The sequence below is a fragment of the Haemaphysalis longicornis genome, unplaced genomic scaffold (genome assembly GCF_048455015.1).
Source record: "Haemaphysalis longicornis isolate Haplotype H1 unplaced genomic scaffold, Haemaphysalis longicornis Haplotype H1 scaffold_1, whole genome shotgun sequence".
Classification (NCBI taxonomy): Eukaryota; Metazoa; Arthropoda; class Arachnida; order Ixodida; family Ixodidae; genus Haemaphysalis; species Haemaphysalis longicornis.
Window position 1 is genome coordinate 440,256,140 of NW_027526203.1, and position 12,264 is coordinate 440,268,403.

The 12,264-nt window shown below is 47.8% G+C and overlaps 1 protein-coding gene across 3 annotated transcripts in view; it reads right to left on the bottom strand.

Annotated features, from left to right (window-relative positions):
* Positions 1-12,264, bottom strand: part of Arm (armadillo) — a 37,963-nt gene that overhangs the window by 13,280 nt on the left and 12,419 nt on the right. For all 3 annotated transcript variants that reach the window (XM_077687508.1, XM_077687510.1, XM_077687509.1), the window contains exons 7-12: positions 11,888-12,089; positions 9,741-9,885; positions 7,147-7,712; positions 2,852-3,019; positions 2,613-2,763; positions 1,617-1,741 (exon numbers count right to left, since the gene is read on the bottom strand). In XM_077687508.1, the coding sequence (XP_077543634.1) occupies positions 1,617-1,741; positions 2,613-2,763; positions 2,852-3,019; positions 7,147-7,712; positions 9,741-9,885; positions 11,888-12,089 (1,357 nt within the window). The remainder of the gene's footprint in view (positions 1-1,616; positions 1,742-2,612; positions 2,764-2,851; positions 3,020-7,146; positions 7,713-9,740; positions 9,886-11,887; positions 12,090-12,264) is intronic.

The window sequence follows — 12,264 nt, forward strand, 5'->3', positions numbered from 1 at the left end:
ATGGTTTTAACTTTTAAAGCCTGAAATCCAAATGGACTTAACACCACACCACCTCCCACACGAAGTGACGATGTCAGCCTCATTAAAATCCTTTACAAGCCCACAGTTTGCTGGTGTTAGGTTCAGCTGAATCTCCCGAGCAGTTTTTTTTTAAACAAAATCTGCCACATAATTTTACCACAAGCTCCAGTGTAGCCTTCAAGAACTTAATGCAACATTTGAAGGAAAATGCCGGTCTCCAACTGGCCTGCACTTCCTGTTCCAGTTTAGAGTCATTAGCACCATCAATGTGTAGGATTGCCCATGCCCTTTCCACATGCTGCTGCAGTGCCTCATTTGGGAGTGTGAGAAAGCCACCAATGCAATGGGCAGCCGCCTGCATCGCTGGCAAATCAGAGAAACAAGCACGGGGAGCGTGACGCAAGCACTGTACAACTTGAAGCAGCTCAGCTAGTAGGGATGCTGCAAGAGCAGTGCAGGGAGAGAGGTCAATGCTCCTTCCTCTCCTCTCGCCTCATGCCCATTGGTGCCTTCCTTCTCCGCTCACGGACAGCCAAAGAGTGGGGAGTGGGTGGACATAATGGATGTTAGAGGGAGCTCTTTGCCCTTTCTCACTCTGCGGTCTGTCTGTAACCTTGTATGAGTTGCCAATACCCACTGCCTGTTTTCGCGCTGAGAAAATTTGTTTTAATCAGCACCGTTTTGAGCTCAGATGCAAAAATCCTGAACTGTGTAATACCACCATGATTTTATCTGACCTGAAAACCCCGTGACATAACGCTGAAGGGGCTGCGCAAAAAGGAACTGCAGCACGCCTTTACCCCTTCTGGCTGAAAATGTCAACATTTGGGAACCCATTGGCTGACTTTCCCACTGGTCAATGGAATGAAGCTTTGTATTAATAAACCCAAACTGCCTGCTCAAAGTTCATGCTGTGGCCACTTCCACTTCGAGAATGCCTCCCCCATAGCAAACACAGAACCAATTAGGACCACACAAAAATTTTTTACCGGAAAAAATGTTTAACTGCAGCAGGCAGCGATTCTTACCAAGATCAGGAAAACACATTCACCCCCCCCCCCCCCCCCCCCCCCGCCCCCAGAATTAAGCTTTGCCTACATGTAGTTTTAATGTGCCCAGCCTCTAACTCTTCACAGCTTTCTTTCTCACAGTTCCAAAGTCAGACGCAGCTGTGACAAAGTGAGGACAGAGCATGAAGAGTAGAAGTGAGCCACAGATCTCCACACCTTGGCCTGCTGCCAGACTTGTGACCCCCAATGTCATCAGGCCTTCAAGCAACTTCAGGCCAAAGCTGCACCAGCTTCGGTATTCGAACTAGTTTTTCAAGCCCTCCAAGCAATACGTTCACACTTCAAATGCCCAAATCATTAGGACGAGCCTCACATGGAAAATGAAAAGACATGCCATCACTATAACCTCGGCTGCAAAGGTCACCGAGTCTTGAAAGTCGGCTTCCTTGAATACATACGAGTCTTTCAATCCCAGAGTCGTCATATTCTCACTTTGGTCAGTGGTAAGAATATGGCCCCCCAAAAACCATGGTTGCCCACGCGGCTGAACCGAACGAAACACAGCTACCAATAAAATGTACCCACCGTGCCTCCCCACGGTCCGGCATCCTCGCGGAACAGCGAATTGGTCAGCTCCATCGAGAGCCGCTTCTTGTAGTCCTGTGGCTTGTCTTCTGACATGCGGAAGAGGACTGCAGCCGCATATGTGGCTGAAGGAAGAGGGAAGAAATGCAGGCCTTTACTCCCAGAAGCATCAGTGTGACAGAACACGGACATTCCTTTTTCGTTGCACTGAATGATGAGCAATATACTGTTTCCCAGGAAAGTGGCTCTTTCACCCGGTTACTCTACTTTCTGCTCTGCACAAGTTCATGTTACACGTCCTCCCTGCAAGAGTCCTCCAGGCTGTGCGGGCTTTATACAACTAGCCCATCGCGCTGTGTCTGGTTTAGAGGGGAGGGAGAAAAAACACGGACGCTATGGCTTGTGCAATTAGAGCAAAAATGAAAAAATCTGAAGAGTTGGAATTCCAAAGGAGACCCAAACAAGTGAACTTTACAGTAGATGACCAGTTTATTTTTTCTTCTTAGTTTTAAGGGGCAATCCATGTCGAAAAGTTGACTTAAACTTCTTTGTTTTCAGTTGCGTTATCACTTTGAACATTCAGGTTTACCAGTATGAAAGTTCAAGCAAAAATTCTAACTAAAAGTGAGAGAAAATTGCATCTAAGTTAGTTGCGGCAACGTCAGAAATCCATGTAATTCTAACTAAAAGTGAGAGTAAATTGCATCTAAGTTAGTTGCGGCAACGTCAGAAATCCATGTAAGTTAGAGTCTTTTTGTTCTCTTACAGCATCTTTTGTCAGCGCCTTTTTGCAGTGTCGCTGCATCTCGAGGCAGCGGTTTCTCTCTCTCTGTCTGCCATTTGCAGTCACTCGGGCAGGTAAAGTTGTCCATGCCCTCTCGAAAGTGGCACCCGATAAGGGCGTGTGTAAAAATACTAGCTTTTTTTTTTTTTTCGAGCACCCTACCAGCCATTTGAATCGTGTGCTACATTACATGGAACTGTAATGAGCCTTACCAACTCCCTCGTTTCTGGAATGCAGAAGATCCGTGAGCGGAGCAGTAGCACCGTCTGCTTCAATCATCTCGGCGCCTTCTTTGTCGGCTGCCAGCTCACACAGGACTCCGGAGGCAACACGCTGTATGTTCTCGATGTCACTGTACAGGAGCTGCAAACACCCCGACCCCGTGGTAAGCATCACTCGGGTAGTACAGCGCATTGCAGGGAGGCTGCACGTGCAACTTGCACTGACATACCTGCACAAACACTGGAATGACGTTGAGGCCGCGGATAATGGCTCGGTTGTGCGCTTCTCGGGCCAAGATGTGCAGGGCCCCGACGGTGCCTTCCACTATCTCCTCCATACGGACACCGTCAGAATAGGCTCCCTGCTGACTGCCGTTTGAAGCCACGCTGGAACGTTGCTGTGCGGAGGAACAACATACTATGTTGACGCCTGAAATACATTCCAATCTTCTAAAGCCACCTGCTTGCTGGCAAAACTAAAGGAACATGTTCAAAGGATACGTTTCACTGTACTGCAATTTGTTTCCTGCCGTCCCAGAAGCAATGTATCTCTGAGGGTCTCTTGTACTTCCCTTTAGGGTAACGCACTAAGGCCTTTGCCTACAGTGACAAGCTGCTGGAATGTTGAAGGCGAATTGACAGGTTGGAGCCATAAGCCCACCTTGGACTAATTTTTGGGGAATGACCTAAGTAACCATTCTGCTGCTTTATGATCACACTGTAAAAAGTGCTCTTCTCCTTAAACCTCTTGCTGGGCACAACAAACAAACTTGAAAATCAAGCACCAGCTCTATTTTAATGTCATGCTCTTAAGGGGGACTCATCTGGCCACATTCCTGTGGGACTTGCTCATTCATCACCCACGCGTTTAAGAAGCATCGTGCACCAATACAAAAAGGTTTACAAATCCGTAGAAATGTTCCTACCAGCCTAGTTTGCTTGCTTTGGAAATGTATCACTTGTTCACTGAAATAATTATAAAAAAATAAGCAAGAAACATTTTGGTTCATCCAGTTTTCACTAGATGGTGCTACCATTCTAGAAAGCAAGAGTTATTTTTTTAGTTCAATACAGAAGTGACGTATCTCTAAAATAATCAAACTAGGCCGTTGCGAACGTTGATATGTATTTGTAAAACTTTTCGTATTGGTGCACGATGGTTTTTAAGCCAGTGGGTGAAGGAGTAAGTCCCATAGAAATGTCAACAGGCGAGTCCCCCTCAAAGCTTTGCCAAACCATGAATTTGTAATGCAGTAAGAAGGGTAGATATTGCCTTCTCTTTCTGCCGTGCCATAGTGCGTAGGGGAAAGCCTTGGCAACAAATGGGTTTTATACAAGTCAAGCAGTTCAATCCGGTGACCATACAATTTATGCGAACTAGTGTACAGCCCATAAGCTCTTCATATTTCAGTGCCAGAAAGCAGCATGGTAAGGCAGCAAACATGGTGCAGAGCATGTGCTGTGCAATGTAAAAATAACGGCAGCCGTCACTTTTCAGTCCCTGCAGGAAATTTGCCGCTTGGCAGCCGCAAAGCCTATATCGTCTGGCTCCGACTTCAACAGCAGCAACTCGTGGCAAAACCTTTCACACTTGTGCTCAGATGCATACATTTCAGCTCTTGTTCAGCTCTGATACAGCAACCATTTTATAAGTAATGCAGCAATTTGATTTTGACCTAATGGGGATTGAAGAATGGATAATGCCGTGTGAAGCTTGTGTGCGCACGGACAGGGGCACTTCAACCGAATGACCTGGACACCCGTTTGGCCGTCCGCATTACTGACTGCCATCCGGGGTATTTTCTACAGCTTCTCCTACCTGGCAGCACCGTGCTTGACTTGATTTTGTAAGCTGTCCCTCCTCACGCATTGTGACCTGCTTTTTTTGCACTACAGAAAAATGGATGGGAAATAAGAGAAACGGTATCTTGAATTTATTCCCAACCAAAAAGCACCTGCTGAGCTTTGAAGACGTGACCTTCCAGTTAGAACAAAGTCATTCAGCCTTTAACTCTTTCGCTACCGCCGGAAAATTGACTAATTTTAGGGGTCCAAGAAAACATTTTTTTTCCTGCTAAAAAATTGGTTAGGCACTAATTGCAGGAACACAAAATGCAGATTATTTAACGGCCTTTCCAATAACACCAGTTTTTTAAAGGTTTTTATATATCATAGTTGTAAAAAAAATATCAAAATCAAAATTTTTGTCAAGTTGTCGAAAAAAATGATAAAAAAGAAGTTGTGTTTATCAAACCACCGGTAGAAGAAAAAAATTAGAATATGCATTTTGTAGGGAAACATTTCAAAAACACGCCCTAGAAAAAATGTCGACTTGCGCGGAACAGTTTGTCAGATTAAAAAAAAAAAAATGTTAGCATGCACGGTGCTCGTGTCCTGCGGTGAAGCCCAACCTCCAATTCAAAATGTGCAATTTCGGGTGGTTTCCTGGAATAAACCTGGCGGTTTGTCATTATCAGAGGCACCAATTTGCCCCCACATAACGTAAAAACATCATGTCAATGGCTGACTTTTCATTTACAGCGAGCACAATATTTGGGACTAGCACGCGATGTGGAAAAAAAACATGCATGAAGTTGAAAACGGAACGCCGTGGCTGATGCTTGTCGTTCACGGTCAGTTATCTCTCAAAACATAAAGCTGAGCTTTATTATCATCTTCTTACTTGCAATTGTAGCCTTGCTCCCAAAAATGAGGTACGGTGAGCTAGAATCGTGCCCTGCGATCTTTGGCCGAGTAGCAGTTGCGCGATGAAAAAGATCAGCACAACGAGCCTCCTCTATTGCAGCGCCACCTAACATTTTCAAATGAAACAGTACAAAAACTTCTTGGAGACTCCGTCTGAATAGACAGTTCAACTAAGCAGCAACATTAGACACCCGGATATACCCTCGCATGGAAACGAAACTGGAAGTCGAACAGCTGGCAGTGTAAGGCCGGTTTGAAGCGCTGTCCTCGGCGGAACAGATATCTGGCGACTGGGTGTGATCTTTTGACTTGCATCTGAAGTTCTTATCGCAGAAATCGGGTTAGGGTGGCGGAAATCAGGAGCGCCGTGCTTTGTTCGAGGATCAGTCGCGGACGCTTCAGGCGCCATGGCAGGGAGCCTTGAAGTTGGGTAACTGCGTAGTAGCGCTAAATATGAATTTCGCGATGCAGAAACGAAACCGAAACTGTTGTAAACTGTTTGCGAATGGTCCTGGGATAAGTAGAACTACCACAGTACTTAGAACAACGTGCGCAAAGGCAATAAAACTGCCTAAAATCAGAAAGTAGCTTTGCAACCAGGCACTGCTTGACATTTTCAGACGACTTCTGGGATTATTACTGTCAGAGCGCGAACCGGATGATTGAAAATCGTTTGCTAGTTCCCCATTCACGCCCTGATAGCAAAAAACAAGCGCTGGTGCAGAGTAATTACGAGTTGCACGCATTCTTCGTTGGTAGCAGTGACGCACGATGACCATGCCCCTTTTCCACACCCAGGTGATTCAAAAGCGTGTCAAAAATCACGTTTCCGTAGCAAAAAATTCCCCCCCACTTCCCCGAGGGGGAGAGTGTGTAAGTGCGAATGCACGGTTGTTAATTTGTGGATTAAAGAGTCGAGGAGTAGACAGAGTATGCACAGTATACGAGGCGCGCCAACACTAGCAGTCACTGCGAGGAGAGAGGAGGAGGAGAGCAGCGCCCGCAGTTTACGGCGAGGAGAGAGGGGAGAGGAGGAGCGCACCGCCGCGAGGCCGCCGCGGCTGCCCGCGCGCCGGCCCGCGCTCACCGCCGGAGCGCCGTCGATGCGCGCGCCATCATGTGGCGCGCTCCGTTACTACACGCGCGCGCCGTTGCTATGCACACGCTCCCCTCCGCTCCGCGCCGTTGCTAGGGGCGAGGAGGCGCGCGATAACACCTGTGCTGCAGACGGACGGCGGTCGACGGAATTCAGGGGCGCTTATAAAGTGCATTCGCACTTAAAATGAAAACAAAACTGATTTTGAAAGGCCATTTTCTGATCTAACTCCGAACAGCTTTACTTGTTCGAGAAAGGCGTGGAACGTTATGAAAGGGCGCTCCCAAAAGTATCGATCAAATTGATCGATTTTGATAGGCGCGGTAGCGAAAGAGTTAATGGACATTTAAGTTATTTGCATGTCTTATTTGCACGGCACTAGCAAAGCATGCCTGTGCCTCACTAAGTTACATAACGACAAATGATTGTCAAAGGCACCACACCGGCTAGCTTTTAGATACAACAGGACCAGTGCTTTAACTAGTGTGCTCAAAAACTGATAGAAGATGATACAGTTAAACCTGATTATTAAGAAGAAATACACAAAAACGCAGCCCTACTTCTGCTCTATATCCTTGGTAATACATGTAGATGATGGTTTATACAAAGTAATGGGGCCACCCACCGGCCAGGAGCAATAACAAGTTCGAGCACCATAAACGGGGCTAGGTGTGATGCACGCGGCCGGTGCAGACAAGGGAGCACAAGCAAGACATGCCTCACCCTCTGGGTGTCCTGGTAGGACTTGTGCAGCAGCTGCACGAGGCGGGGGATGGCCCCGTGCTCGCGCAGGGGCGCATGGTTGGCTGGGCAGAGGGCCAGGTTGCGGATGAGGCCGATGACTGCCTTGACCAGGGGCCAGCGGCTGGGCGGGTGCAGCAGCTTGACCACCACCTGCAGGCCGTAGTTGAGCCGCACCGCGTTCTGGGCCAGCTCGGCCTCGGGGTGGCGGCACGTAAGGTGGCGCAGGGCACACACGGCCGGCTCGGTGATTTCCTCGCGGTCGCCCGCCTGGATGACGGTGCGCACCAGGGCCTCGATGCCGCCCACGTGGCAGAGGGTGACCTTGTTGCGGTGGTTGTTGCAGGTCAGGTTGGACAGGATGCCCGCTGCACAGGTCACCACGTTGATGTCGCCGCTGGCCAGCAGCTGCACCAGGCTGGCCAGCAGGGGCTCCAGGCTCTCCTGCTTGAGCGCCGCGTCGGACAGGTTGCGCAGGGTCCACAGGCAGTTCAGCACCAGCCGCTGGCTCTGGTGCCCCAGGTGCATCGACGTGGCCTGCACTCCACCTGCGTCAGGGATTGGCATTAGTGGCACAATGCGCTCGGCTCGCTCAACACAACAGCGGGGCTGCCCCTTCTACCACACCTATAGTGAACTAGAATGATCTAGTGGCGCGAACGGCGAGGAAAGGGTGTGCTCTTCTGTGTAGAAAACACCAGGTGGCGCTGCTGCGCTCTCTTCGAAAGGCGCCGCCGCGGCAGTCGCTGTACTTCAGGCGATCTGCAGTTGTTATGGCTGTCGTTCCGATGTTGGGTAGTAATTAACCTTTACAAAAAAAAAAAAAAAAGCTACTCGCGTCTGGCATCCCCGTACTTTGCTAGGAACGTTTTGTTGCAAATCTGCCCGTTTGAGCGGTAGGGAAACGGCTATAAATCGTGTCGTCTGCTACCTGCGCAGATTATCGATACGAGCGTACGCGTTCGATGTGCTGCCGGCGGACAACTGGTATGTTTAATTCTTTACGAATGGATTTACTTTTTTTTGTATTTACTGTAATAAAGTCCCGGCATGAACCTACTCGTCAATTTGCCTCTATTCACGCGTCCAGTAGCACCCGGCTGATTTTTTCAGCAGCAAAGTTTGCAATGAACAAATTACCTTTAGAGGAAGCTTTCCCCAGGCACTTAGGGCTGAATGCGGCGCTAGCACGTGCAATACATCACTAAACGCCGTAGCCGTCATGGCCCCTTTGCAGGCCGAACTGCTGTCAGCTTCTTGCAGCACACTGTTTGCAACAGCTGGGGAATCTATTTCACCGCTTCCGCATAACACACTACGAAAAAATGTTTGCGCCGACACTTTGTCGTCATGTGGATAGAAGAGCACGGATTTCTCGTGAAAAACTTCTAGCTTTTCTTCTCTTCGTATCGATGTGGTAGCGAAAAGAACGTTTTGATCGCCGGCAAAATTTAGCCGGCACCAGAGCTTTGAATTAAGGAAGCTTGACTTCTTGAAGATGGCTAATTGTGAAAGCATCCCATTCCACAGAACTTGCGCCTTCATTTGATGAGCCCTGCGGAGAGAGAGAAGCCTCGTGGTGTGGCTGGCGCACCTCACCCTTTTCGGCTCTTCAGATTTGTCGCTTCTTGCTGACTGCCGAAACTGGAACTCTTTTTTTTTTTTTTTTTTGCCCGCCTTTTTCTTTGCGGCTTCCGCCTGCATGCTCCGTACAGAATTCGACGCACAGTAGGCAGGATGGTAGGTACAGCACCTGGAGCCAGTGACAGCTTCCCGCGTGCAAGTCGCACTTCACAGCCGTTTATTACGTGGATTTAATCCCGCCATATATATGCAATCGGGCCCAAAGTGGCGCTCACCGACGGCTAAAGATATGGTCAAGAGTTTGTGCAGTCTTCCCCAATTTTGTTCCCACTTTTTGCGCAGTTCATCGTCCATTGGAGCGGCGAACAAAGACGCCTTGGGAGCACCTGGGTAACCACTGTGACAACCCGGAGCAAAGGAATAGGTGTCCGTCCTTCGTTTTGACATCGCGGCTGCGCCTGTCCAACCTCTATTCGACAGCACTCGCAATAACTATTTTTCTGACGATTAGATACCCCTTGCTTCTGTAGGGGAACATCACGGAAACGTAAAACACGCAGAAAATGAAAGGCCGGCCTCGACCATAAACAGACGGAGAGTCTGCCCGACCGAGCGCCGCCAACGCATCGCACATCCCCTCGTGTCGTCTGCGCCGCTAGCAGACGACACCGCGCTACTTTGTTTGTAGCCGTTGCCCGATGGCTCAAACGGGTCTGATAAGCAACAAAACGTTCCTAGAAAGGTTCAGGGACAACAAAAGTGAGCATCTTTCTTCCATAAAGGTTAATTACTGTACCACACTAAAAAACGGCAGCGGCAATAGCTGGCGAGCGCCCCAAGCAACGGCCCGTTCAACCGCGGTAGCGTTTTCGGAGAAGGCGCAGTGGCGCCCCTGGCGGCTGTAGACGCGCTTTGCTTCAGCCGAACGCGGCAGAGCGCTCCCGTTCGCGCCACTGGATCAAGATATTCTAGTTCACTGTAACCACACCCACCTGCTTCGACAATGGCCGGCTTGTTGCTAGAACACACGGACAACACCTTGAGCACCCGTGATGTGGTCCAGAGAAGCTTCTCGTACGTGTAGGAACGCATGATGCGCACCAGCTCTGCCGGCCCACCACTGGCCAAGATGATGAGCTGCGTGGAGAAGCACGCCACTGTTGAAGCAGCCGACTCCCGAGTTGGCAAGCACAGGTAAGCGTTAGTAAATATGGTCAATGCCACACCGAACAACCTGTTTCAAGCAGTTCCAGTAATCTAAACTCCTGTTAACCTCCCTTTTGAATGACAGAAAAAGTCGCCAGAATCTTTAGTAGTCTTCGTTTTGAAGAAATCTACCTTTTGGCAATTGCCAATGTGACAGTGCAAGATTGAAATAGAAAAATCTGTTTTCCGCAACACTTCTGGACACGATTAACTCAAAACTTGATTTGATTGATTGATTGATTGTAGGGTTTAACGCGCCGACGCAATGCAGGTGATGAGGCGCGCCGTAGTGGAGGGCTCCGGATTAATTTTGACCACCTGGGGATCTTTAACGTGCACCGAAATCTCGTACACACAGGCGTTTTTGCTTTTCACCTCCATCAGAAAAGCGGCCGCCGCGGCCGGGAATCGAACCCGCGACCTTGTGCTCAGCAGCGCAACGCCTTAGCCACTGAGCCACCGCGGCGGGTTAACTCAAAACTTGACAGAAGCCCATTCTAGATTGAGTTTCACATAACGAATACCAACTTTGAGGCACACCAGTCACAAATCATTTGCCAATTTTTATCTACAACCCACATTTTTGAGATGGCACATTCAACATTAGCACTGGAGAGTTATGGCTATCGTCTTTTTAGCTTCCATTCAGTATAGCCCACTCATAATTAACCTAGTAATAGCAAAATATTACATAGCACAAAATAAATCTAAAGGTACCAGCTGACTGACCACCAAAGGGCACTGCTGCCAGGCAGGCAAGCCCAAGGCAATCAGATAGCTCTGAAAAATGTCCATGGATACACAAAGACTTTTCAGTTAAAAGTCTACGTGTGCTTTGTAACTTGGACAGATTTCTACAGAGCAGCCTTATCTGCTAGGAAGTGCAGAGGGAGGCTTTTTAGCGATGGTATGTATCCCATGTTAGGTCTGTTTTTTACACTCAAGAGGTGTGCGTTCGAACTGCCATTCGGGGGCCTTTTCATGGACCAGCTAATAAATAAACTAAATGAACATGTGAAAATAGGGTATATTTTTTCAAGCTAATGACTTCTTTATAAGCAAACAACTTTGAAATGCATTTTCATGGAAACGATCATAAACCTTGCCTACCTAGCCACAGAAACCCGTTATTTCAAAATAGCATATAATGAACAGATTTCTCACGGCCAATATGTTCCACTGATTGCCAAGCATTGTCGAAACGGCAGTTTCTGTGTTTATAATGAAAAGCACTCCAACAATACCTGCTGAAACATTCCCAGCACATCACAATACGACTTCCACAGAAGGAAACATCCAATCTTGTACCGAAAACAACTGCTACACTAATATTTGCAATGCAAATTCGCAGTTATAATGTGACTATGGTGATTACTTGCCTAACATGCCTGCAGACATGCGAGAACGAGTACTCTTACCAATCTTTTGAGAACATTACCAGAGTTTATTTTTGCATCTCAAATGGTATTATTGCTGCTAATAGCTATTTTCTCACTGATGAAAAAACCTTAAGATGGCAATCATTTTTCCCTGGCTTGCAGCTTTAAAATAACACCAAATTCAAATTTCACATGCCAGAAAATAAAGCTTTCACTCGCAATACAACTGCTCTTGCTGCTGCAAACAAGTGACTGTGAGCTGTCCATCCTGTCTGCTAAATTTATTGGGATACAGGCACAAACGTAGCAGGTCATGCCGCAAGCCTGATGGGATACGAGCACGTAATAAAACGTTTTATTAGTGTGTAAAGCGGGCATTTTAGAATTCCCCTTTCCGTTTTCACTGGTACAAGCGACAGCCAAAAACTAAACAACCAGTCAATTTAATTCATGAATACAAGTTATCACCAAAACTTGAAATGAAAACCTGGCATACACTTGAGATTCTGTGGCGCTGAAATCAACAGGCAGTCCACAATCGAATGGCACTTTACCTTGCTTTCTTGGTTTCCATAGGCAAGAATCTGCAAGCAGTCTGTGACAATAGCCAAGAATTTGACATTGTTCCTTTGAAGAAGAGAGACCATTTTTTGAAGGCCGCCAGCAAGGCGCACGGCCATCTTGGAGCCCTCTTGGTGCAACAGCAAGTTGTGCAAGGTGGTGATTGCGTAAAACAGCACAGATTCCACTGGCGAGCTGCAGGTAAAAGGAAACGTACAAATGGAAAGCGCTTACACTGCGTCCCTTCGTGTAATTAAAAATGCTCCTGGAATGTTTTGAGCATGGAAAATATACCTGCACAGACTAGATTACGTGGCCCTGATCAAATGAGCCAAACATTACACACCTACGTAAAACCGGCAACTTGTAA